Here is a 27353-nt window from a genome sequence, read left to right as displayed (position 1 = left end):
ACTCCCCGTATCTCTGAAGCAAGCCAGGAACGCAAGTACTTATGTTGCAGCAGTGAAAGATACTGAATCCAAGCCTTCAGAACAATTTATTGCCATTGCAGTTTATAGTTACCCCAGGTACCTTGCCTTGCTGATTGACAGCAGCAAGAAGAAACTGAGCAAGTACTTCAAAAGTATTTCTCCACAGTGCCTAAAGAATTGGCTTTTATTGTAGCTACTTTCTCTTCATTCTTTGTCCACCAAAACTTTTTTTGAGCAGGTGGGTTAAAAACATTTAGTAAATTGGACAAAACAGCTTCAAACACCTTTTCAGTATGCCTTTTATGCATCTTCTGCAGGGATCTTTATATCACCAACCAAAGAGAAAGACGGCTGCAAAAACCATCCTTTAATAAGAGCATCTTGAACTCAATTTTATTCCTCTTGCCTGTAAAACTCCTCCCTCCCTTCCTCAAGCCTCAATACAACCTGGGACAAGCTAGTTACTATGACAACTCTTGGAGCATTACTGAAGTTTTTAGGTTAGACTGTACAACAGTATCTAAATAGCCACTAAATTATTGTACGGACATTTCTTCAAAAACCTTTTGTCCCCACCTTTTACAGTCCTTGAACAGCTCAAACTTATCACTGAGGTGTGCTATACACAATTTATCACACATGCACTATACTGTTAGATGTACAATGCAGGAATAACTAAGGAATGGGTAATCACAATACACAAAAACTGTCACTCCAACATAAGGAAACACTTAAGAATATACCCTATCCTTATTAATCTTTCAGGATTATTTCATAATACCTAAGTTTAAAAATTCATGAACAGTGACTACAAAGAAATGCAGCTACACAAAATTCCCAAGTGCTGGTAGTGACATACCTGATTCTCAACCAGTGCTTGTTCTTGAATCTCAGGTGTTTATGCTTTAGCAAAACAATGAGGTATTTAGCATATTTCAAAGAGGTGTTGGTAACAAGTCTGTTCAAAAACAGACTTGTTCATATCGCATCAATACTGTTTAAGCAAAAAGATAGGCAACTATTTTAAATGAAAGTAGAAATGAGTATTTATATGTCATGTTGCTGTTCTAGTTTTATTTAGCTTCATGTGACATTCCACAAAATTGAAATAGTGTGCTTAGTTACTGTAATTTGGCATCTCTTAATATGAAAGTTTTAAACTTCCAAGAACCAAAATTTAAAAATTGGTTCACTGAACTTTACATTAAAAAGTCACAGTTCTTAAAAGGATACATAATACATTTGCACCATTTTGATGGTGAGCACTCAAATACAGTAAGAATTTATCCACAATAGTTTTGTTAACAATATAGGCACAGAGCGGCATGTAAACTACACCTGGTAACCAGAACAGCAAAGGCACAATCTGGATCTTTTTACTTTTCAAGAGGTTGTTTAATTTACAAACAAAAATATTCTATACTTCATGCTGAAGTTTTACATTTGTATTTTATAGCACAGAACCATTACAGAACTGCTGTCAGCTGATAAAATGGGTCAGTTAGTTAAATTAAAAAAATATAGCAGCTCTTTGCACTGAGGAACTGAATATTTGAATTCGAGGGCAGTACACGTTCTCATCTGTCAGGTTTAGACCATCTGAAATCCTCTGTGCATCTTTTTGTCTACAAAAAGCATTGCCTACACATTTAAGGTAGGTACAAGTTTTCTGGTTTACTCTTTTCAGCTTGTGTTTGTACTCCTGTATGTCACTTGATTAAGAACTCAAAAGTTAAGATATCTGTAAAACTATCAGTTGCTTCTCTAATACAAAAGTAGTTTTAAAACACTGATATAACTAGGACTCTGACTGCGATCCTCTAAGAATTAAGCCTATTCAGATCTTTTTGTTCATGCCTGCAAACAGACTTAACTGTGGCTGTCCAAAGGGAATCACTAAGCATAACTGCTTTCTCATAGTAGAAAGCGCTTCAAACCAGAACACAGCCCCTAGCAATTCACAGTCAAGTCTAATGCAGTAACTTCAAACTGTAATTCCACCCATAGCTCTAAGAATATGACAGTTCTGCATTTTACATAGAAACAATGAGTTAAGACAAGTAGAAAATTTTAGTTTACAAATGGAAAAGATCTTTCTATTAAAAAAGACATTTCATTTAGTTACCTTAAATAGTTCTTATATGCACCATTCCACATTGTGGAAAAGCTGAAATACGCAGTCTGGACTCCACAAGTTAAAGAAAAACAGCATTATATGTATTGGCACGAATACTTACATCTACATCTGTACAAAGTGAAAAAACAAAAAACAAAACAAACGGACAACCCTGTTCCACCAGTGTAGCATATTCACCTGCTCTCCAACACATACTTTCCTATATGACTGCCAATGAATGACAATGAGATGGGAACTTAGTTTTAAGAGTGTGGTGCCAAAAAGTTCCAAACTGCTTTGTCAGTCTCTAAACAGAGGAATCAGAAGTATATCCAAAAAAAGTCAGTTCACTCAACACGCTTGCAACTTTGAGGTCACTGCAACTGCACTCTGTAGGCTCCTATTAGCAGCTTTACCTGTAAAAGCAAACAAAGGTTTCACATAAAAATTGTTCTCATGTACCTGTATTAAAAACCTCTGCTAGTATAAGAATAGCATGAGAAAAGGTATATATACAATTGCTAGTGACTGGGCAAGCAAAAGTTACTTACAATCTGCACTTAACAATAATAATAATAATAAAAAAAATTCAGCCTTGGGGAAAAAAGATTCAAATAAACACTACTACATTAGTAGGTGTTTAACAGTTGACTCCAAATCTGAACTGGAGACACATGCACACTTCTATTTGCGTATGTATACTGATTACTTGAATACATTTTTTTTTAAATAATACTAAGTACTTTAAAGTTTAAGAATAAGGGAAGTCTTAATTCAGAAGATCTAAAGATTTACAGGCATATCTTCTGTGGATAATGTTACCAGAACAGAACCTGTTACTCATCTTGTAACATCTGTTGGGACTACTGCCAGAGTCACCTGGAAGCATACAACAGACTATGCAGACTATTTAAAAGCATATTGCGTATTTTAGTAAACGCTTCCAAGTTCTTCTAATCACAGAAGCAGTGTGTCTGCTGCTATATGCAGAAGGACAAATGACACTCCATGCATCTGTTAGTTGTTAAATTTGCAATACAGACAGAAAGAATTTTCAACTGTAACATTACTTTATCTTGGCTCAAGAATTATTCTTGTTACAGCAGGAAAATGTTTACTTATGATGGAACTAACATTATCCTCAGTAATGCTCCCCTCTGAGTTCTGGCAACGTCACAGGACAGAACCATAACTGATGGGAACAGGGTTGAGGAGACTGAGAAATCCTAAGTAGTTTTACTTTTACACCATACAACTAGAAGCACTTATGACTATGGAGGAGTTATTGCACGACAAATTAACATACATATTTTGAGAGCATTTTGTACCTTGGCAGTAGGAGCTTCTGCCAACCGTATAAAAAGCTTGTTAAGGCCTGCAGTAGGGCTGAAGGAATAAATAAAGTGACTATCCTAAAAGGAAAAAGAAAATGGACCAAGTTAATGACAGGATGCGGCCAATTATGCTATATGAGTGGACTTTAAAACATGACATTTAACCTATACATTTTTGAAAGAAAGTCCTGAATACTGCAAAAACTTGGTGCAACCACAGAGAAAACAAGAAGACTTGAAAAAGTGTGCATAGTGATGCATTTAATAGAAGAAAAAAAAAAGAAACAAACAGAAATCATTAGAAATATAGGGAAGGTTGTTAAAACAGTACAAAGTACTTACACTGAAGAAATTGCCTGAATCAAAAATTTGAGAGGCTGGGTGAATTTGAGAAGTAAGACAGCTTTTAAATTCAGAAATGTCACCTGCCTGCTCAAACCCTGAATTCTGATGTCCCTGCCTTTTAAAGCAAATTTTTTTTTTTATAGAATCTAGTATCTGCAAGGTTTGCAGTTCCCCTCCATATACAAAGCAAAATTAAGTTTTGTGTAATAGCCCCTGGCCAAATCATGATAAACAAATGCTGCATTACAATACTCAAAATCCAAATTAAGGATCTAAAAGTACCCAGATTTTCTATAAAGATTTTATAAAACAGTCAATTAGTTATATGGGAAGATTTACCAAAAATACAGGAAGCTGGAATTTATCGTTTAAAACCACAGCTTGTACACTGCATGGTCCACAGAGCCGAGCAATGACTTCTTTACCGAAGAAATTTGAATGGAAAACAAACAGAAGAATTCCAGATCCTAGGAAAGGAAGACAATTAATTAGGTCACATGCCCCTGAAACAAGACCCAGGATTTAGAATTGCATACACTAAACTTTTGAAGACAACCTACACAGGTACTGTAGCTCCTTGTCATTTCTGAAGAGCTGGTTTTTTTTTTTTTTATTTTTCCCCCTCAAAACTACACAGGACTGCACACTACATACTAAAACCAATACACTGGATACTTCTTTTAAATCTTTTTTTTGTAGTATAAATATTGAACTCAATGCAGCATCTAAGCAATTAATGCAGTTCAGAACTACCAGAATTCCAGTCTCCCAAGCCAGGAAACCCCAAGCACAGAACACAACTGCCTTTGTCACTAAGTCAAGGTCTTCTGGCAGCAAGAATAATTTTGTGTGGCTACTAGAAGAAAAAGCAAAATGGATATAGCAATTCTCATGCGTACCTCACCTCCATGTTTTTAGGTTTGAGACAGTTGTAAAATTTAATGTAGCCTGGGCTGTCTTTTCTCTCAGGAAGGGAAACTGAATCTAAACAATTGCAGATTTTTAGGAACTGCGCTGAAATTTAATGCACAAGAATCTTCAATACTCTTAAGAGAAACTTGATGTATTTAACACATGAACAAATATGATGTTTCTCAATGCTATAAAGGATATCTAATCAAGAATTGGAAAACACTGAAACTCATACTCCAGTTCCTAAATAGAAAAATGGACTAACACAACCACTTACAACCTTTAAGTAACAATTCAGTCAAAATAATGTATTATTTAGAGAAAATCAGTATCAGTAGATACAGACTCTCCCTCCCTGATACACTCAAAAGGTGAATTAAAAAAAGAAAGGCTCAGGCAAGTTGAGCAGAGATTGTTATCTGGATTCCTGACAGAACGAGGGAACATTCCGAAACATCTCAAAAACATGATTCCTAGCTTTTCCACAGGGGCCTAAGGGCAAAACAGAGCTAGCTGTCTCCGAACAACAAACTGACACTGGCTTGTTTTTTACAGTACTTCTAGACTGTGTACTGTAACAGTGCCCTTACTGTACTCCAAGACAGCAGTGTGTTAGGCACTGTACACAAAACAAGATGATCCACTACTTTATTTTGGAAGTACGCTCTTAATTAAGATTTTTCAAAATTATTCTTTCTAAGGTAAACCACTTATAATATTGTCACAGAGCCAGTATAACCCATAAACGGAAGAGAAGCTGCCCTGTGTGGCAGCACCAACTCTTGGGGGTGGGAACACCACACAAAACCCACCCATGATGCATCAAAACATTGCTCCTCCTCTCCCTAAAACAGTGCCTCCCACTATCAACTCCTACAATCTGTAATCTTTGATTATAAAGAGCACCCTTAACATGTAAGTACTTGAAAGGCAGACAGTAATATATATATATTTTTAAACTACCTTCTGGCACATTTTGTGGGGGTTTATAGTTAAAATCCGTAGAAAAGTCTGGCCCTTCACAGAGACGATGACATGCAATTGGGAAGACTGGCTCCAGCAAAGCAAGACGAGCTTCAAAATAATCCCTGATGGTATCTTCTGCTACTCTTGAGAGCCTAAACAAGTAAACAAGTGAGGCTTGTACTTCATATAGTAAAATTATTTTACCAGACATAGATTTAATGAAGGCTGAAGCAAAAAAGGATTCTAGAGTACCTGTTTTAGATTCCTGATTTCAGGAGTGAATGCCTTCATCACTAGCATTCATGCATAGATGAACCCCAGGTCCTGAATACTTTATTAATAAACATTTTATCAGTGATCTGTTTGTGAAATTCATCTATCAGGTCCACAAAGATAAAAATTTGAAACAAGTGCACTGCAGCAGATTCCAAAAATTCTCACTAGCCACAAGCTTTGAAAACTCTTTATGTAGAAAGGTGTCCCTGAAATATTGATCTGTACACCGTGGCTACACAGAACAGACAACTGCCTCCCCAGCATGGCTGCTGTGTTGACCTGACTGTAAGTACAATGTAAAAATAAATAAATAAATAAAACACTGTATAATTTTACTGATGATACTAAGCTGGGAGAAATGCAATTCCCAATTAAACACTACTAAAATGCGGTTTAAAAGTAGCAACGCTGTCATTAAACAGTCAATGGTGAGCTGGAGCCAAATTAAAGTTTTATTTGTTGTTGTTGTTGTTTTTTTACTTTTCTTTTTTTTGGATTCGAGCAGGCAACCTAGCCTTCAAAAGAGAGCCCACATCAAACCAATAGTAATTGTCACTTTTACAAACAGGTTACAAGATAATCCTCTTAGGCAAGCTTTTTTCCACACAAACAGGTTTTAAATGCTTTTTCAAGGCAAAGGTTATATACTCTGGAGGTGCTGACTCTCAGCTTTATAACTTTTTCAGCTATTATTCAGAGCACTCTTCTCCTTCATGCTAGTTGAGATTATCTCCAGAACCTAAAATTGAAGGGTTTGAGCTGAAAGAAACCACAAGAACCAAAGCCAGCTCAGAATGCCTCTCTGCTCTTGTCTCCAGATGCTAGAGGAAACAGCATAAGCAATATGGGAAGTTACAAAAGTTGTCTTTTTCTTGGTACAGAGCCCAAGTTTCCAGCAGTCACTGATTTAGAGACATCCCAATCAGAGACTGTACCCAGATCATACCTCTCTTCTGACCCACTTAATCCCTTCTGAACTCCACTATGTTTGAGTTCAACTTTCTGCAATCATGAGATCCGTAATTCAGTTGTTCTGTAAAAAAATATTTCTGTCTCAAGCCTGTCACTTAATCATTTATCTGGATGGATGATTTATTTTCTCTTTTTTAAATTGTGATCTAATTTTCAGCAATTTCATAACTGAGTTACTTTAGAATTCACAGTTGAATACACAGGTGGTCCTGGAAATGTATTTATTTGGATTTTACTGATTTTCACTAAAACATCTTCTACTGACATTTCACTTTGAGAATGTTCCACAAACTTCTCTGCCTTGCAGAAGGGCTCTCTGACCTCCATTGGGAACATCACTGCAACTGTCATATCATAACAGAGTGTTTGCTTACTGACCTTATTGCAGTAAGCTCAAATGCAGTATTTTAGTAGTACTTTTTCCTTTATAACTATGCAAGATAGAATACTAGCAAGTATCAGTGACCATAACAGACAGTTTCTGTCAGGACAGATTTAAGAAACTACTTGATGGGGAAACAAGAGATCAGAGACAAAAATCAGCTAATGCTTTCTATATACAAAAATATCGCAGAATAAGCTTGACTACAAACTACCTGTTAGATATCCTATTGCATTATACAGATAAATCATTAGGATAAAATTATCATAAAACAACAAAAGGATCGTGTAATGAGACAGTGTTCCTCTGGCACTAAACATGCATTCATGCAAAAGCTCTAAGACCATCTCTAAATCTTATCTAAGTTTAGAGACTGTTGGTTAAGATTTTCTGACCTAATAGGTTAACTCATCAGTATACTTTTAAACTGATATTTAAAGAAGAGCTTACTCTTTCTCCTCACATCTATTTTTGTCTCCCTTTGGCATCCAGATTAATTGACTCAGTGTATTTTACATGAACATATCACACGAACACTCCACATTCTACGTATGTTGCACAGCTCTTAAATCATTCTATTGAATGATTAAGATTTTTACTTCTACCATTTACTGTCTTGAAAGCTTCACCTTTCTGGCACAGTGTTCTTGAACCCTCAGCTCAAAACTAACTTAACATTCAGCAACATCTTAATTTTTATCTCCTATCTTCAGACTTTTCATGTTTTTTAGGGGAAAAAAAAAACTCCCCACAGATTTTTTGCTTTCAAGCAAGCTGTTTTATTTAGTATGTTCCTAATAAGAATTCACATTGACCTGTCCTGTGTCTATGCACTTTTAAAAATTTCCCATTTGCTTTCTTTCTAGTTTGAGGAATGTCTTTTGCTTTCAGTAATTCCATTTTTCTCCTTTCCATCTTTTTACTCAATGTTTAAGTAACCACTCATTCACTTGTTAGCTCACATCACTTATTTCACATCATTTATTAGTTGGCTTTCTGCCCAAAAGAGATTTGTGTTTTTTTCTGGCGTTGTCCCTTTTTCCCCATGACTTAAACCAAAATGATGACATGTCCAATATTTCAAACTTTACCAGAACAAACACAAAATTCAAAATACAGTTTACTTACGTTTCCAAGTGACTCTTGAGCTGCTCATATACCAGTACATTATTACACTGTTTAGCAAAATGAAGTGCATTGTTCTGATGCTTTGACAAAATGTTACAGTCTGCTCCACTTTCAATCATAAGCCGCACAATATCAGAATTTCCTCTTTTACAAGCCTGTGCAGAAAGTGAGCAGAATGGGGAAGAATGGACAACAACAACAACAACAACAACCCCTTTAAAACAAAACCAAAACACTGAAGAAAGCAGAATTGTAGAAATTAATTTTTAAAAAAATCCAGAATTAGTTACAGTTCAGAAAAGACGTTTTCAAGTATTCGCCCTTTAAGAGCTAACAGAACTTGGAACTTAGGATCACATTTCAGAAATATTTTATTTTTATCCTGGCAATACTACACACCAGATCCTATAGAAGCACCGACATTCAGGGTTCCAAATGGACTTAATTAGAAAAAATTATAAAGTCAAAACAAGAACAACAACAACAAATCTATAAAGACAACTGTATTCTGCTAGATTATAGTAACTACAAAGTTTCTTAAAATTGTTAACCAAAATAAATGAGTTTCTACAAAGTATTCAGAATGACTAAAGTAACACTTCAAAGTGTCTATTTTTCTAGAAATCTCAGTTCAAATGAGACTTCAGATATGCAGTAAATTAAGACAACCTGCCCCAAACTGTTATTTAGATATGTTAGGCAGTCACTGTACCAGCTGCATAAGTGTCCAAGGCTGTTCAAAGCTGTCTGCAAGAAGAATTTCAGGGCATCTCAACTGAAGACTTGACAATGATACAGGAAAGCCTAAAAAAACCCTCTGCTTTGAGGAACGCAAACAACACGTACTCTTGGCTGTTCATTTTCAAATAGCTAATTCAAAAGAATTAGAAGAAGGCACAACAGAAAAATTTCTATCTTCATGAGGCCTTTCAGAAGATAACTGGCCATTTGTTTCAGACCTGGACTTTCATCTATGCTTTCCATCCATGATCTTAATAACAAAACAAAAAAATCCTCATAGAAAGGAATAAAGTGTCAAGATTTTTTTGAAGTAACATCCAACACGTAAGGTTTTATAAGAGTGACTTGATAAACACATTTAACACTTGCCCCAGTAAGTTACTGGAAACAAAGACCTGTTCTTAGTACCTGCACAGCAAAACAAGTATCCAGAATAAATCGTTGTAGGCAGCCTGTTAGAGACAGTATGTATAGCCACGCATTAAACGTGAAAAACAAGCCTTCAAAAACTGCAAAGCTCAAAACTGAAGTTCTTGGAGGCAGCCAAATTCTGAAAGATCTGGGGGTTAAGTGACTGAGGAAACCACAAGCCTATCATGATTGTTCTTTACAGAAGATGTGAATTCCCTATGCTTGTTAAGCCTTGCAGAAGGAAAGGGAGAAACACCACCATACCATCTTGGACAAAAATTTTTGTAATCTCTTTTGCAGATTCACTTAAATAGCCTAAATATAAATGCAGCAAGTTTATCAGGAAGGGAAATTTTTATATCAGATAATTCCACCAAATGTAAGAAACTAGTAAGAGGAGCATAGACTCTTTTAAAGGTCTTTGAATTTTCCCAGTACAACAAAATAAACTGTTCTTCCTTTTAGGATGTGTGTGGGGGGGAGCACAGAAGAGTCTTTTCATCCCAGGATCTCAGTAAGAGATCCAATTTACCATCAAAGCATCAAGCAGGTGATAGATGCTCCCTTCTGGAGTTTTTTGTGTTCCTGCTAACAAACAGATTCTGTCAGTTTTAAGACTACACCCCAATTTTTTTGATCCAGGTAGTGGAAGAGGATGATGAACCACATTTAACACTATGCTGATGGCAAGCAGATCTACTGCTTAGATAAATTAGTATGTTAAAAGATGGATTAATTACACTGGCTGGAAAAACTAGAGTAATTTTCTATTTCAAATGGAGCATATATTCCCTGACTAAACCAACTCTGGAAATATGCTTATGTCTTCAACTCTCCATTAGCTCAAACGCCAAGTATTATTATTAAACCACATCAGGACATATATTGAATTTACCTTCATTAAGGCAGTTTCACCACTGCTCTGCTGCATGTTCACATATGCCCCAGCTTCCAGAAGAATAGCTACTGTGGTTAGAAAATTCTTAAAAAACAAAACCATAACACAAGTAAGTATAGAATATTTTGTTTTGGTTTCAGACTATAAGAAAACCTTTATTTAAAATCCATCAGTAAAATCCAAAATGTGAAGCATGACACAATTAACATTGTTCTCTCTTATTGCTCATGAAGAGCAATTTATACTTGGGCAAGTAGAAAGCCTTGCGTATCTACAATTCTTACCTTTTTCTAAATCCTGTAATAAGAAACGCCCAGAAAGACGACAGTAGATCTGCCCTAATAACTGAACTGGAATCAAGCTCCCTTTTGGCCTTTTATTTCCTGTACTCATAAGAAAAAATGAACCAACCTGAACAACAAAAGTACACTCCATGAAACATCCTTAACTCAGCAGTCAAGTTGGTCTTAATTTGAGAAGGACCGACCACCATCTCTATCCCCCTACTCGCAAGTACTAAACCCTGCTTAATCAGAGATTTGCTCTCAAATCAGTTCAGATCCCATGTAGCCAGAAAATGTAATCAGCAGTTCTAAAGACCTTCAAGCCCCCAAGATAGGCATAAATTCAGAGAGATCATTTGCCTCGTGTTTCCTTCTAGCTAGCCTCCTCAGGATAGGGTTTTGGGATCACCTACAAGGCAACTCTGAGTTTTTTTACGCTACAGTAACCACAGCCATCTAAATTATGCCATTTAGGTCACCCTGCTGTGTCCAGCTGCCTACGTTTTAGGCCTTATCCAAGAAGGTGGGGGGAGGGGGAGGGGAGGGATCTAAATTCAGTACCACTTTTAAAAGCAAATGCAAGAGCCAAGAACTATAAATATGACAAAGAAACCAACCTTTTCAGCTGCATGTATCAATGCAGTTGTTCCATTTTTCTGTCTACCATTCACTTTAGCTCCTTTTCTGATTAGGACCCGGAGAAGGTCATCATGCCCACCTGCAGCAGCAAGCATTACTAGGGTCATTCCACTTGAGTCCTGCAACAACAATTGTCATAAATCAAAGCTGCAGAACAAACTGCAAATGTGTCAAGAGATTTCACCAAAAAACAAACCAAAGAGGTCCTTCCCTACAGAAGAATTCACACATACATAACTACAAGACACTGACAATGTATCAGCTCCTACTTCTCTTCTTCCATAGGCTGTGAGCTCCATAACCTGCAAAACACCTAATGTTCTGAGGAACAGAGCAACAAGAAGGAAGATCAGAATGGTATCTGAGGGTGGGAAAACCACAAGACTATGTAAAAGAACTGGCAACCGTCCAAGAAAAGAAAACAAAAACCCACAAAAATGTCTCCGTTCCTTGATCTCTATGGAGACAATAGCTCAAATTTATTTAAAACCAGAAAAAAAAAAGAAAACGTCTATTTAGCTACTCTACATTCAGAAACAAAATATTTTATTCCGTTTTTGTGGGCTTAAGCCAGCTACAAGCACAAAGCTGCTTTCAGATTTAATCTAAGTATAAATATGAAGAGATTTCTCTGAGTGGCCAGTCTTCTTAGTTATTCTTGCATTTTCCACCAGATATTACAATCCAAAACACACACACTTGCCTCAATACTTCACTTGGCATCACCTTTTCTACCACCCAACAGAAGTTTTAGCATAATTTATGGTCAAAATGCTACATAGTACAAGTAAACAAGATCAGCAGTAAAAATCCTAGTATAAGAGATTTTAATTCTCAAAATTTCCTTTGGAAGGATCTCAAAAGATCCTTGAAAGAAAAAAAAAAAACAATTAGAGCACAGCTCAGATGTAGAACTAGGAGAAATCAAATTTCAAATGGAGTGAAGTGGTCCAAGCCAGCCAAATAGAACATTCTATTTTTGTTTGCTTGTATAGATATTTTTATATTTTAGCCACTTGACCTGTCAGATTTCATCATACCTCATACCATGTACAGTTCTACATTTAATATTCGGTTAAATCCAGCAGGCAAGTCTGTTGCTAATCTGGCTACTGAGATACTCCTGTCAAGCTTTACTTTTTCTTTAGAAGAAATGGGGAACAAATATTGAAGCCTCAAATTCTATACTGCCTTTTCTCTTGTGCTTGTGTTCACAAGGTGAGACAGAAATCTGCTCCTTGCAAAAGAGAGGGGAAAAACTTTGAAAAAATACAATACAAATTTAGTATGTTTTAAATATATTTTTCCTCCTCTCAGAATAATTACCTCTTGATCCAGATTATATTCTTCATTTGAAGAAAGTGCCATCTTCACTGTCATATAATCTCCATTTTTAACAGCATCCCTCAGGAGAGCTGTAAAATAAATTTAATGCAGATATAGGATATTTCTCTTTGAAACGTCAGATAAGAAATGTCCCTTCCTCCCAGCAACTACTCACTACTTGATATCGGTTCTGTTGAGACATGATTCTCATCTTCTCCATCAAGATGCTTCTGAAAGTCTTCTAGTGTCAGCCATTCTAACTGCATGTCCATACCCAAACTCAAGACTTGTTGCTTGCCATCTATCATGTATTTGATTTTATGGAAGAAAACCATAAAATAAGTAACAAGTAACTAATAAATTGCCAACTCATTCACTGCTTGCCATCCCTTCAATGATCAGCAGTGCAACATACTTTTTTTCATTCAAATTGACTCTGAAAGTCAGTGTGGAAAGGCTCCAACAATGAAGGCTACATTATTTTTTCTTGTGTTTTAAGTCTCTTTAACACAAGTTACTGTTGGCTGCTACTGCCAACAGTAAGTTTTTGCTTAAACACACACACACACACAAAAAAACCCACGCACCATTCATTTGGTCTAAGAGATTAGGCTGAAGTGTTCACAGATGAAACACTCCATTACTGTAATAGCAAAAGCATGCTGCATACTTGGAAAAATTATCAGCGAGTTTTAAAAGAAAACATTGTTTTAGCCTCCTGGGAGACAAGAATTGGAGCACCAAAAGATGCAACGGAGAAAAAAAAATTAATGCAAGTGCTCAGCTTTCCCTTAGATTTGTTTCTACTGCTCACCAGAGTTCTCCTCCATTTGACACACATCCACTACTTCTCGATCACCTTCTGCAGCAATGTAAGTCCATGTATCTGTCTCGTCTCTTATACTCCTCCTTTCCTTGTACACCTTGCTGTCTTTTGATTTTAGTTCTTCCACAAATTTATAGTCTAGACAAGATTCTTCTCTTTTACGGTTATTCTCAGAATACTCGTTTTTTTCCTCTGAAGCTACATTAAACAAGTCAAACGCACTTTTGATGTCCTTATAGCCTAGAATACAGTTTAAAGACAGATACCAAGAGTGATTATTTGAGTCACTATTACATAACTGAGTAAATGACTAGACTCCATTAAAAAAAGTCTATTTCCTTTTCAGAGGTTAATCATCGTTTAAGCACAGCAGTAAGCTTAACAGCTTAAACCAGAATGAGTGAGAGCTAGTTTGCCCTCGGCTACCTTGGCAACTCTTGAGTTGATTGCTTTGAACACAGTACCATCTTCTCTTTAAAAGAAAAAAAATAATTTAGAATTATGCATAAATCACTACTTTGAAAATACCATTCAATATTTCTGATAAATGTACAAAGGACACATGCTATGTAAAGAACAATAATTACTCAATCTGTTTGTTACTTCTTTTTTAAGCATTGTAAATATCTATCCTACTTTAAGTCAAAGATATTTCTCTAATACTAGCTATTTGACAAACCATAGTTCCTCCTACATCCATTCATAATCAAAGATGGAGCTACCTAGTCACCACCTCAGGTCATCGTCAGAGTAGTGAGAAAATTTATCCTGAATAAAATCACCCAGAATTTTACTGGGGTCAGAAGCGGTACCATTAATACTCCATTATATTACTTAAAATAGAAGTAAAATGCATGAAACCTAGGCATTTTCCTTCATGTTTCAAAGCATCTTGTTTTGGTGATATTGTAAGGCTTGTACAACATAACTCATCCTCATGGCTAAAGCAGGAGGCAAGAAACCTGTCTCAAGGGAAGCTACTTTCTCTAATCATACAAAGTGCATATTCGTAGTATTATCAAAACACTACTGAAAACGGTTGAGAGAGTTAGATGAATTCCTCCTAAAAGATTACTATTACCAGCATAGTATGGAAGCATAGTTGACAATACCAAATGAAAAAGGGAAAAAACTTGAGTTTGTCTATGAAAACTCTAGAGATTTCTATATACTTTCATGCTTCATACTCTCAATACACCAACAAAGCCATTAAATAGCAGACTTTTGCTTCCTAAAAATAAAAGCTGAAATTGTTGCTTCTGATGTGTGTTACAGAAACACGCTATTCTGCTCTTGTAGAAATAAGAGGAGTATGTCCTGAATGGTCTTTCCCTTCTCTCTTTTAAGCAACTGGCACTTACTTTTTAGGCCCTTTTGTTCTCTTCTGCTCTTTTCTTCTTTCTCAGACTCTTTTTTTTGGGATTTTTCTTTTGTTTCATTTTTCTTTACTTCTTTCTCCTGTCATTAAAAAAAAAAAAACGATTAAAGTGGTAGAGAGAAAATTAAAAAGAACCTTCTTTCACCACTCAAATGAGACCATATACTTAGAATTAGTACTACTCAAAACTGCACGTAACACACTTGTGGACATGCCCAAGAATTAAACTGGTCACAGGGGAATTATTCTGTGAAGGCTTCTTAAGTAAGAGAACAGACGCTATTTCTAAAATAAAAGGATAGAGCTTCAATTCTTACTTTTACAGCATCCCAGCCATGCAAGGTGCTTTATGGCATGAGACGCAAATATGCCCAGAACAGCTTACATTTAAAATTAGACTACATTACAACTTGCCAAATTGAGATAAAAAAATCTGCAAAGACAAAAAACAACAGGAACCCTATCCTATTTAACATCATAGGTCTTAAATGTTAGTTGTAGCTTCACATGAGAATAGTTAGCAGGCAGAAACTAGTACTGCCTGTTAGTAGTATTCTCTCTATTATAACCAAGATAACTGAAATCCCATCATACCAAGGCTACAAAATAAGGAAGCATGAATAAATATCTGAAATATTTAAGTGACTGCAAGTATTTATTTACTAGAAGAAAATTCAAAATTATGAACTTATTTGTTCTGAATGCTTAACCCGAAGAGAACAGAATTATTTAAAAGTATTTAGCACCTTCACAGCACTGTATTCAAAGCAGTTATGATAGCACTGACTTCAACTGTAACTGAGAAAACTCTGTATTTGTACACACAAGGTTCTAGGTTTCCCAACTTACACATGCAGAAAATTATGGCAACAGTAATTTGTTAAAAAGAGACAGTCAGACAAAATCCATCAAAAAATATTACATCCACACAGCGACTGAGTTTAGCAATATCGCATATCACAGAAGAACTTCATGGCAGATGTGGGGATATAATCAAATCCACCAGAATAAAACTCAACTGCCTCCACTAAGAGTTGCCCTTCTGTTCCTATAATCCATTTTCTATATTCAGCTGGCAAATTTCAAACTGCAGAGAAAGTGGCACAGGGCTTTGTATCAGCTCGACACTACCTGCTATGTGGTACTGCATGCGCTTTGTGAAAAACCACCACCAAAAGAAACCCACAAGATCTACAGACTATGAATTTATGATTAAATGCTACCATTTTCTAGACACAGGACAAACTTGAATTAAAACAGAAGAAGAATTTAATATAGCATAACGTGTTAGCAGAGCTGAGACATTTAATCCTTTTCTGCACTCCCACCCAAAAGCCCAGCTTTTGATCACTAACATGGTTAACTAGTAGCACAGACAGCTGTTATTCCCTGCAGATGCTCAGTAATTAGGAGATAAAAATTCACCAAAGGGATTACCAGATATTTACTAAGCAGAAGAGCTGTTAAAAACAGTAATCTTCTATTCCAGATTTTAGATATTGATTAGATTCACAATATACCCTACATGTTTATTTTTGGAGCCAAATCAAAGGGAAAGCTTCAACATATGTAATGACTCCAGAGAACGTTATATTGTAAATTGTCATGACAGTGTTCTGTAGTCAGCTAAATAAGGAAGGACAGGTAGTTGAAACACGTGAAATGATAATACCTGGAAGAAATAATGTATTTGTGACAACAACTTAGTGAAGCCAAAAAAACCCACAAACAAACAAAACACCCCACACCCCTAAGTCGCCCACCAAACCCACCACCATAATGGGTTCACAGCTACTCTGGAGAATAACTAACCAGTTACAGAAAACTTCGTTTGAGTCTCCTATAGAAACTGAGCAAAGAGCAGACTGTCTTCTGTTTCCCTGGTACCTCCAATCTACAAGAGCACCAGAAATGCAGCTGTAAGACAGACCTACAGCTTACTGACAGCACTAGCTGAAAAGCGATATGCAGACACATTTTCATCTGATTTCTTCATGTTTGGGGAGACAGGATTTTTATATCACTGGTAAATAGATCTCCAAAGATGTATCTGATTATCATCACCGATTTATATTTCTGAAGAATGCTATGGCCTCAAACCATAACAAAAATACTTGGAATAAGAAAGGGCCATACTATTTCAGGAATTAATAGAGAATTATTTAAATAACTTTTTGAAACATGGCTACGCCTCACAGCTATTGCTTAACCTTTTTTAAAAGAGCTTTCACCACTAAGCTCCAGCAAAATAATATTTTATGTAGTTCTACTCTGAAATTGCTCCATGTAGTGTTTCTATTCTCTATCCAAAATCAATCTGCTTACGCTTAATGCGGCCTGCTTAATCTGGCCTTCTCTATACATACAACAGTCTTAATTGAGGACCACAGCTGAACCTATAGAAATAAGATACATGCTGCCATGGAATTATGACCTCAGGAAAAGCAGAATATAATCCAGTGAATTTCAAGGCATTTTGGCTGCAATTCTGTTTTAAGTCAGAAAGTGGTTTCCTTTGTGCAGCCAACAAAATCGTTGGAACTGCAAACTGTGTTAGAGCATTTTCAAGCAGCTGAAAAATTTTTTTTTCAAAAGTAACTTTTTCTCAGAAATGTTCTAGAAATATTGCTTTAATTTTTTCCATATCTACACTTTTTTTCTTTTGTTTTTACCACCCTGTTTTTCTGAAAACAATACTGTACTCAGTGAGGAAAAATAAGTATTCCAATCATTGATTAGCTCATTTCTTAGATCCCGTTGAGCATTTGTAATTAATATAGAATCAAGTCATGAAACTAAGCATCTTTTACGTACACCACAGAAATTCTGGCAAGACAAGCCACCTGCACAATTACCTGGGAGACTTGGGTTCAGAAGTGATTTCAGTATTCCAATTCTTAGGTAGGTGCTAGCTGAGTGATTGGCTTTTGAGAAAGATCAGGTGTTCGTCTTACCTCAGAAGCGCACTTCACTGTGCAACGCTGGATGAATAGTCGCTAGAAGACTGAATGCCTTACCGTACAAGCGGACTATACAAGCAGAAAGAAGTCAAACTGAAGCAATTGTTGAAGGCAGGGGAGACAAGAGGCTAAAAGTAACAGTACATATTTGCAGAACCAATAAATTTCATTTTAAGTAAGTACACATAACAAGCAGGAGAAACTCTTACTTTTCTGGATACTCAAAAAAAAGAAAAAAGAAATTTGATTATATATAAGCTTGGTTTTGGAATACTACTTTAAGATTACCTTTCATAATGTGCCTCTATTCTTCAATACCTCCTCTCCATTCAGACCATATTTAAAGACACACTTCTCTCCTAAGGTGTTCCCTTCTTTATAGCGTTCAGAATCCAGAAATTTTTCAGTTTCCTTCATAGACTGTGCAGTGGGCCTTGCCTTTCTTTTATCTTTCTCATAAACTTTCCAATTTGTATTTTTCTCTTTGCCATCAGAAACAGTAGCCTTTTGAAGTATTTATGTCCCTCAAATATCTGCCTGATCTAAACATTCTCCTTTTCTCCCCCCACTCCAATGCATTAACATTGCTCACCTCCCCAGTTGAATCAGTTGACTTGCGTCCTCTTTCATCAGTGCCCAATTTTAAACCCTTCTGCACCAGAACAGGAACAGGTGACACTTTCTCCAAGTCTGCAGTGACTATTTTTACTTTTTCTTGACTTTTTTGCCTTCTGTGCATGCTTTTCTTCTCTAAGTAGGTATCCTTAGTCTCCACTTTTCTACCTTCCTCTTTATAATCTTCAACTTTATGAAGTTTTTTCTTCTTTCTTTTAACCTTAACTTCAATACTATCATCTTCATTACTAGCTGATCCATCAAGATGCCTATCAGAAACGGAATCTTTTTCAGCAATTTCTTGTTCCAACCTCTCCTTTCCGCTTCTTACCTTTTGCTTCTCCTCTTTATTTTCAGAATGTAAGTCTGAATTTTCATTATCAGCTTCTTGAGAAAACGCATCATCTAAAGTACTTGATTCTGAGTCAAACTGAAGGTCTCCGTGCTTCTCCTTCCGTGATTTTTTATTTTCTTTAGAGTCCTCTTTAGATTTTATTTTTAAATCTTTAGATTCTCCCTTCTTTTTCTTGACTTCTTTAGTATCTTCTTTCTTTTGCTTCTTTGGATCTTTTGAATCCTCCCTGGTTTCTGAAGTCCTTTTTTTTGGTTTTGAATCTGAAACCAAACTATCTGAAGAATTTTCACATTCTATTTTGGGTTTTTCTTTGAGTTTTGCAGACTTAGACTTTTTCTTCCTCAGATCATCCGGGCTTCTATCCTCTCCATCTTTCGACTTTTTCTTTTTCTTCTTTGGTGAAACATCTTCTTTTGTTTCACTTTGCCAGTCACTATCAGATTCTGCTTCAAATACATCATCATTTAGAGGAAGTTTCTATAATGTAGGGGGAAAAAAAAAAAAGATTTCTTTCCCCATTAAGATGTATAACTTAGGTATAAACTATACAAAAATGAAACCCAAGGAGAAGAAGATTACAGGTGGTGATGGTAATGGGAAAAAGTCAACCTCTTTAAACACTGCAAACATTCCTCATTGCTAAATTGTACAATTCGTAAACATTACAATTCTCTCTCACTTATCTAAATCACATTACTAACTACTTGAAACAGAATCAACACAAACAAGCTAAACCAATCAGACACCAAACAGAGCCAGATACCAGAACAGAACTAAATCTGACTTTCTTCTACACCAAAACCAATTAACCTGATTTTGCAAAATATATCTACAGCTTTCCCAGAAGTAGGGTACAAGCTTTCAGAAAGATTCTTAATCACGATTTTGAAGCTAACCAAACAGTTTAAAAAAAAGGCTACATGCCTTATTCTCGCAATTAATTTTTCTTTATTTATTTCTGCCTCATCTATTTCAAAGTTTAACAAGCAAAAACCCATCAATCATCTTCCACATGAAGCAGGAAGGGGAAGTGAGCAAAGTGCTCAGCTTCAGTAACACAACAGTGTGCATGTGGACAGGGAAAGGGGGCTGCTCACATTGTTGGAACGCTAATTAAAATGACCATATATTATTTACATAGTCCCATTTTAAAATGACCGTGTATTATTTACATAGTCCCATTAAACACTGAAATAAAGGTGAGACGGCTTTAGAGTCTACAAGCGAACTTGTCAATTCAAACAAATTCCCTAAACATACAACAGCAGCAGCGTTCAGTTTCACCTGAAGCACAAAACAGTTTCAGATTGCAGAGATTCTTTAAATCTTCTTTAACTCCATATCCAATGCCTTTCCTTCTCCCTCCCCCCCTTCCCAGAGCCTACATGGGGAAGATGTCTTCAATACATGATACCAAAAGGTGAAGCACACCTGTATGTCTTTTTTAACAGATTTAGGCTTATTGTCCACAATTTTTTTTCTGAATTCAAGCAGCACTTCTTTGCAGTCTTCCAAATGAATCTCTGGTTCCCAGGTATCATCATCAGAGGTGTATCCCTTCCATCGTACTTTGTAAAGAATTTTACCCTGTAAAAACGATGACAACAACAACAACAAAAATCATTTCATACATACAGCACAGTACTGCTCTGCCTACTCATTCTTGTGGATCTCAGCAGCTAAATCACTTTACATATATGAGAATGAATTTTAATGGAAGTTCAACCTGCAGTTGACATAAGAATTTCTTCAATTATTTACATCAGCATCATGTACTGAACTAAAGAGGTGTTACAGCATTTCAGAAGACAAAATGGTTTTATTCAAAATGTGTAATATCTAAAATTTCTTCAGAAAAGCAGCAAAACGAACAGATCATATAATCCCAGTTATTTTACCAAAATAGATTTTCTGACAGCTACAAAACTAAATATTAATACATTTTCAAATTTTAATATTACAGCTATAAAAATTTCAAGATTGAATTGCTTCTTTTTGCTGAAAAGTTATGCAAAACCTTAAGATCAATAATGCAATAACATCATTCACTTGATTTTATATTGGAATTTATAACATGCTGGATTTGTAGTCAGTGCAGCTCTTGATAAACTGAAATATCAACAATCAGAAAAAAAGGAGTCTTTCAACTAAATCTAGACAAAATCAGAGTTTCTGTGTTTCAACTGAGTTGCTCTTGATGATTTCAGTAAAGATTACATACCGAAGCCCTAAGCCAGTTGTTTCAATGGTATTTAACCTCACTATAAGAAAAATATATAACTTTTAGTCCCTATCTTGTAAGTTTTTTTTAAAAACTAGTTTAGAAAGTCTTTTACCATTAAAAAACAAAAGAAAACAAAACCCCAAACTTTCCACCAAATCACCTCTTGCCCTTCTCCTGAATAAATTAAGTAGTCTGAATTCTTAAGTCTCTCAAAACAGACTCTGTTTTCCTGCTGAAAGGCAATTCTTATTAGCTTGGACTAGGCATAATGCTAACATAACCAGGCAAGTGGCAACTCACAGCCTTCTGCACCAAGCTTGACTGAAAAGCACAGGCATGTCCTATGAAATCAGGGTGGTCATACTTACTGATTAAATCTGCAGGTATGACAAACCAACAGCAAACTTAACAAAACCCACTTTCCATATAAACACATACCAAATACCAGGCAGCATAACAGTTTCTTAACTTATTTTCTGAAAGGAAGTCTATACTGAGCAAATGTACTAAGCAAAGCACCTTTGGAGAGGCAAAGCAGCAGTATTTCTTGCTTTCAGGAACAGATTGGTAATGGTCCCAAAGATCCAATGCTGTTAATCAAGTTTGGAGAAGGGAATCTTCAGAAGCACTGCCATTTAACATTTACTATTAAATATATTTCCACAATTTTCGCCAGAGCACCATTAACCATTTTCCAAGGTCATATATATGCTACTCAACTTCAGTAAGCAAAACTGATTATAATCTTTATCAGTATTTTGCTTCACAGCCACATAAACAAGTAGCCTATATTCAAACACAGTAGTATACTTCCCCTCTTGCAATTTAGCTTAACCATACACTTCTGATTCAGGAATGTGTTTTCAAAACCATGTTCATCCATCTCCCTTTCTTTCTTTTAATGGGGTTCCTCATCAAATAAGCAACTAGTATCCCTCTGTGATGGTACACTCCTTCCCCCTCAACCTGACCTCCCTCTAAACAGCATGTAGACAGGGGGCTAATTGAGCATGTGCAAGCTATAGACCGTCTAGCATGCAAATATGACTATGAGTCAATCATCTCCCCCCCATAAATAGGGGGCAGTCCAGAGGCCCTTGAGCTCTCCTGCACGGCAGTGGGCTGCACTGCAGAACCTCCTCTTGAGCAGGGACGCCTCTCAAGGTTACTCCTCGAGGCTGAGAGATTCCTTACCCGTGACAGATCCTCAGTGAGTAACAGCATGCTGAAACTTTGCAAACTTTGCTAAGTTATATCTCTGACTGATTGTGCACATAATCCCTTAGACGTAAACTGTTGACCAAGTCTGAGACTAGGATCAGATCCAGCTGCACCCAGGCTCCCCTCAGAAGGAGTTTGGAAAGCAAGGGGGTCCTTTCTGAACCTCATGACTCAAGGGGAGGGTCTCCTTTGCACTTGCATCTGACCCTGTCCTCCATGCAGTAAATAACTGAGTGAATCTTGCCAATCGAACCTCGTTAAATCATTCTTATTTATGACTGAACTTTGTTAAATCACTATCTTACCACAATAAACATAGTACTGCTTCCCTCGTACGAATGAAGTACATCACTCTCCACTCATCTGCGACATCCTCTTACTACAGTCGCAGAACAACCTCAGTTGCAAGGGATCTCTGGAAGTCAACAAGTACAATCCCCTGCTCAAAGCAGGTCCAACTACATTAGGCTGCTCAGCAATTTGCCCAGTCAAGTTTTAAGGACGGACATTGCACAGCTCCTCTGGACCACCCTCACAGCAAGATTTCTCTTCCTTGTTTCTAAACAGATTTCCCTATGTTCCAGGTTGTCTGCTGCCTCTTACCCTTTCAGTGTGCACCTCTGAGAAGGGTCTGACTCTGTCCGCTCTACACCCTCCCACTGAGTAGGGTGGACAGTGCTACGATCAGCCCTGAGCCTCCTCCTCTTAAGGCGGACAAACCTAGCTCTCTCAACCTCTCCTTGCATGTCCTGTGCTCTAGCCTCCTTATCACCTCCATGGCCCTTTGCTGGACCCACTCCAGTAGGTCCACGCCTTGTCCTGGGGAGACCAAAACTGGACACAGCACTCCAGATGCTGTCTCACCACTGCTGAGTAGAGAAAAAACATTTCCCTTGATCTGCTGGCTACACTCTTGGATGTGGCTGCAAAAACCTTCTTTGCTGCAAAAACTGCTGACTCATGTTAAATTAACTTGTTCATAGGGAACTTAACATGTTCACTGGAATGTAAATATAAGTCTTTAAGCTTACATTATGTTTAATAAACCAAAGTGAGACTATTCAGCTGTTGAAATGACTCTGTGTTCAGTACATACTTGAATGATACAAAATTGCAGCTTATCAAAGTGAATTAAATGAAGACGAGATTGCTGTTCATCATACTAAAGTTGTAGACTTTCACTCATCTCCTAGAATTATTTTACTCATATTATTATTTGTTCTGTTACTTACAAATAAGAGAATATTTTAAAACATTTTTATACTGCTATAGTTTCTACAAGAGCTAGTCATGGGCCAAAACCAACTCTTATGGAAAGGGATATCACCATGTAATTAAAGAGCAAAATTAAGGTTACCTGCTTATAGGTTACACCACAATTTGTCTTGAAGCCTGTCATTTTAGAAGAATTTTTGAACAGTAGAAGAAGCTTTCTAGGTATACAAAACAGAAACATTCCCAAACTTTTGTTGCCAACTGTCTTAAGTAGAACATCTTAATGTTTCACTTATCAGTAGGTCCAACTCCCCAGCCTAATGCCATTCTTGATGGGCTGCCTCTCTGCACTAGCTCCAGCAGTGTCAGGGCAGGGAATGACAAGAGCTTCTCCAGGCAGTGCTTGACTGGCCTCACACTGAGCCAGCTTCTGTCCAGCACAGCCAACCTGCTCGGGCCACGTATTGTGCTTGGGAACCTGCAAACTGGGAACCTCTTGTCGAACGCCAACTACATTAAATATATGCCACTGAATATCCCGTACAGCTTTTTTTCAGTTCTGTATACCCAACAGAATACAGTTCAGAACCTGATACAGAATAAACTGTTTAGAGGAAGAAGGAGGCAGAAAAAGGGGGTGGGAGATGCCTTTCAGTCAGCACATACAACTTTTTAAAAAAAAGGAAAGACTGTAATCCATGTATGCTGATGTTCTTTAGAAGCGTGTGGAGCGGTATGACTCTCCAATACATAAATTTTACATTCCATCGTTGTAACGGAAGGGTACTCTTATATTTAAGCTTGACGTACTATTTGGACCAATGACTCTCATAGGCAAAACTATAAATATTATCTCTGAAGCATAACATTCTTAAGAAATCAAGACACAATCTAACTGTGGCAGCATCATGGACATATAAAAAAATTCTTGGTCCAAAGGTTCTCTGATCTAAGAGTTTCAAAATCTTGATACACTAAGCAGGCACTTCTATACCACCATGTGTTTGACTAAAGCCTAAAGCCAAACTTATAAATTAGTTAAACAACTTGCAAATATAAAATCATTAAAAAAAGTTATGTAATTTTTTGCATTTGAAATTTATGAAATTTTAGAAAAGTTTCAACCAATTCAGGCTACTTTCAAAGAAAGAAGAATCTCTCTAAACAAAGAGAAGAAGAGCACTATAGTTAGTTATTTTAATTGAAAAGAGCCCCTCTATTTAAAAGGCTTTCACACATTTTATATGCCAGTAGTGTTTCCCAGCAAACATACTCTGAAACTACTTCAAGGTCTCCATCATATTCAATTCTGCAAATTTCAGCACTCTAAGTTTACATCGAAACACAATCATAGGTCAGGCAGAAGAGCAAAAAAATAGTTTAACATTGCAGGGAAAAAGAAAAATCAGGAAAGACATTCCAGATATATCTTACGTCAACTAAAAAAAAAAAAAAAAGTAGAAGAGCTTCTTTACAAAACTACTACTGTTTTAAGCTACAATTATAATAGAAGTACAGTTTTTGCGTGTTTCTCGTGCAAGTAAAGAAAAGATGGGTAGAAAAAGCTGCATGAAACATCGGTCTCTTACCTGCGCAGCCTGCAAAGCCTGCGCGCAGAAAGACTGAGGGAGAGCGCCACGCGACCAAGCCCACCCAGGCCCGCCCTGCTGCAAGCGCTGGCGGCCGCCCCTGCTCGCCGCGCTCCCGTGCGCTTTCCCGGGGCAGGGGGAGTCCGGCCGCTAGGGAGCCGCTGGCCCCGCCGGGGCGGAGGGCGGCCGGGCTGCGCGCCAGCCCGCCGAGGCACCCGGCGCCGCCGCCCGCGCGGGCCCCGCCGCAGGGCGGCCGCTGACAGGCGGCGGCGGCGCGCACTCACCCCCTCGGTCTTCACGTCCAGGATTTTCTCCACCTCGAACACGTCCTCCTCCTCGTCGCTCTCCCCGCCGCCGCCGGCCTCCCCACCGGCAGCCGCCGCGCCCGCCGCCTTGCCAGACCCACCGCCGCCACCGTCTTCCTCCTCGTCCTCCTCATCCTCGGCCGCAGCTGCCGTCTCCTCCTCTTCCGCCGCCCCCTCCAGCCTGACCGCCGCCGCCTCAGCGCCGCTCCCGTCCGCCGCCGCCATCTTGGGCCGAGTTTCAAACGACAACGGGCAAAAGAGGCTGCGACATCCACCGCCGGGCGAGGAGGCGGCAGGGCGGCCGCCGCGGCCAATCGGCGCCCCGCCAGCCCGTGACGCACGGAGGCGGGGCCCAAGCCTAGCAGCCTCCGTGCCCTCAGCGTGGCAGTCGCCCGCAGCCAATGAGCGGCGCTCGCGGCGGGAGGCCGCAGGGGACCGCGGCGGCGCCCTGAGAGGAGGCGGGCGCGGCGCGGCCGCTCCCGCCGCCGCCAGGCCCGCGCTCCGTCGCTCCGCCCGCCTGGGGCGACCGCGTCTGCAGCCGCCGGGGCGCGGGCGGCTGCGCGGGCGGCCCCGGGAGCGCCTGGTGCGGCCTTGCCGGCTGGGAGGGAGCGGTGACGGGCGGCGCGGCTCCGCGCTCGCTGCGGCGCCCCTGCTCTGGGGACAGACATCCCGCCCTGGCAGCCGCGTGGGGTTTCGCTTTTCTCGGGCGGCGGCGGCCCTTCCCCGAGCGAGGGGGGCAGTTACCCCGACTAGGGGTGCCGGAAGGAGATTTTCATATTCATACTGCTGACCTTTCTGCCAAGAGATGAAGTGCCCAGATGAGATTGCCTTGCCCAAATAAAAAGAGAAAAGGCACTTGACTGGGGAAATGCAAAAAAAAAAGACATACATTAATACCTCAGGAAGAGCTAGATGATCCCACTGGGGAATGGGGTTTCTCTCTGGGAAAACAAAAAAAACCCCCTTTAAATGCCATGGTGTTTTGCATCTTAAAAACAGGTGTGCTTACCTATAGGCAATTATTTTATGTAATGCACATGAAGAAAAAAAGATAACCTTTTTTTGTGAGAAAAAGCAAAGAAACCCCATCCTAGTTGCTTGTTTAACTGCCTTTCCTAGTGCCAAAGCGTTCATGTATCCCAGAAACAGTTTCTTAGGGAATGCACATCACTTAAAGGAGAGTCAGGCTTTAGCATGAACATATACACTGTAAAAGTGCCTATACAGGATGCATCATTACAACAGTGAAAATGCAAGGTGTTACTATTTAAGTAATTAACTGCAATGAAGGAAAAAAATTAATCTTTTATTCATAATTTTGCCAACGATTTCTTTCTAAGATGACTCCATCATCAATTGACCAAATACTTAACAGCAGACTTAGAAGCTAGTCTGTAGTTGTATAAATTCAGGAGTCTTTCTAGATCTTATGACACCAATATCCTATTTCTTTTCAGGTAAAGTGCAGCACAACTCTTTCGTTTGTATTATTTACTAAAAAGAGTGAAAATCTTACAGATGTGAAAACAAGGATTCATAGCATCTTAGAACAGAAGGATCTCAGGATATCTTCTTAGCAACTGCCTGCACTTAACACAGGATGAAGTTAATCTGTTCCACCAGTGGCAGATACTTGCTTAGCTTCTCATGAAAATACATATGAAGGAGATTGCACAGTTTGTTTCTCTGTTATTGCTAGAACACACTTTGTTTCCTAGGGCATGGTAACATGCTACCTATGGTGGCTGTTGAATCTGCTACTTCTGAGTATTTTCAAGCAATTTTCAAGACAAACAACAGAAGACTATGCTCTGTACACACTTGATCCGGCCTCAGTGCATGCAATTGTACTAAGTCCCTCGCTAAAGGTCCTCAGGCCACAAGGTACCAGGCTGTGATTCTGCACAGCTGCTT

At 38.3% G+C, this 27353-nt stretch overlaps 1 protein-coding gene across 9 annotated transcripts; it reads right to left on the bottom strand.

The window, feature by feature from the left end:
- Window positions 1-191: 191 nt before the first annotated feature.
- MPHOSPH8 (M-phase phosphoprotein 8) lies at window positions 192-25701 on the bottom strand. 9 transcript variants are annotated; one of them, XM_067290029.1, is made up of 14 exons: window positions 25419-25701; window positions 20317-20472; window positions 18508-19362; window positions 14939-15035; window positions 13566-13817; window positions 12927-13052; window positions 12752-12840; window positions 11404-11544; window positions 10500-10586; window positions 8453-8607; window positions 5692-5846; window positions 4156-4283; window positions 3466-3549; window positions 192-2553 (listed from the first exon to the last, which is right to left on the bottom strand). In XM_067290029.1, the coding sequence occupies exons 1-14, from the start codon at window positions 25662-25664 to the stop codon at window positions 2512-2514; spliced, it is 2613 nt and encodes an 870-aa protein (XP_067146130.1). In that variant the 5' UTR covers window positions 25665-25701; the 3' UTR covers window positions 192-2511. The 9 variants fall into 9 exon arrangements, with proteins under 9 accessions (XP_067146130.1, XP_013817656.2, XP_067146138.1 ...); XM_013962202.2 differs by lacking the exon at window positions 25419-25701 and adding an exon at window positions 23688-24962; XM_067290037.1 differs by lacking the exon at window positions 3466-3549.
- Window positions 25702-27353: the final 1652 nt, after the last annotated feature.

Source organism: Apteryx mantelli, chromosome 1 (genome assembly GCF_036417845.1).
Source record: "Apteryx mantelli isolate bAptMan1 chromosome 1, bAptMan1.hap1, whole genome shotgun sequence".
In the NCBI taxonomy this organism is placed as follows: Eukaryota; Metazoa; Chordata; class Aves; order Apterygiformes; family Apterygidae; genus Apteryx; species Apteryx mantelli.
Note: the sequence above shows the minus strand (reverse complement) of the source record. Positions and strands in the feature narration are given on the sequence as shown.

Excerpts from the sequence above, each read along its gene's own strand:
- MPHOSPH8 (XM_067290029.1), bottom strand. The coding sequence starts at position 25,664 with ATGGCGGCGGCGGACGGGAGCGGCGCTGAGGCGGCGGCGGTCAGGCTG. Across the intron at positions 20,473-25,418 it reads TGGACGTGAAGACCGAGGGG|GGTAAAATTCTTTACAAAGT; the intron begins GTGAGTGCGCGC and ends TCGTTTTTACAG. Across the intron at positions 13,053-13,565 it reads TCAAATGGAGGAGAACTCTG|ATGGCAAGCAACAAGTCTTG; the intron begins GTGAGCAGTAGA and ends AATACATGATAG.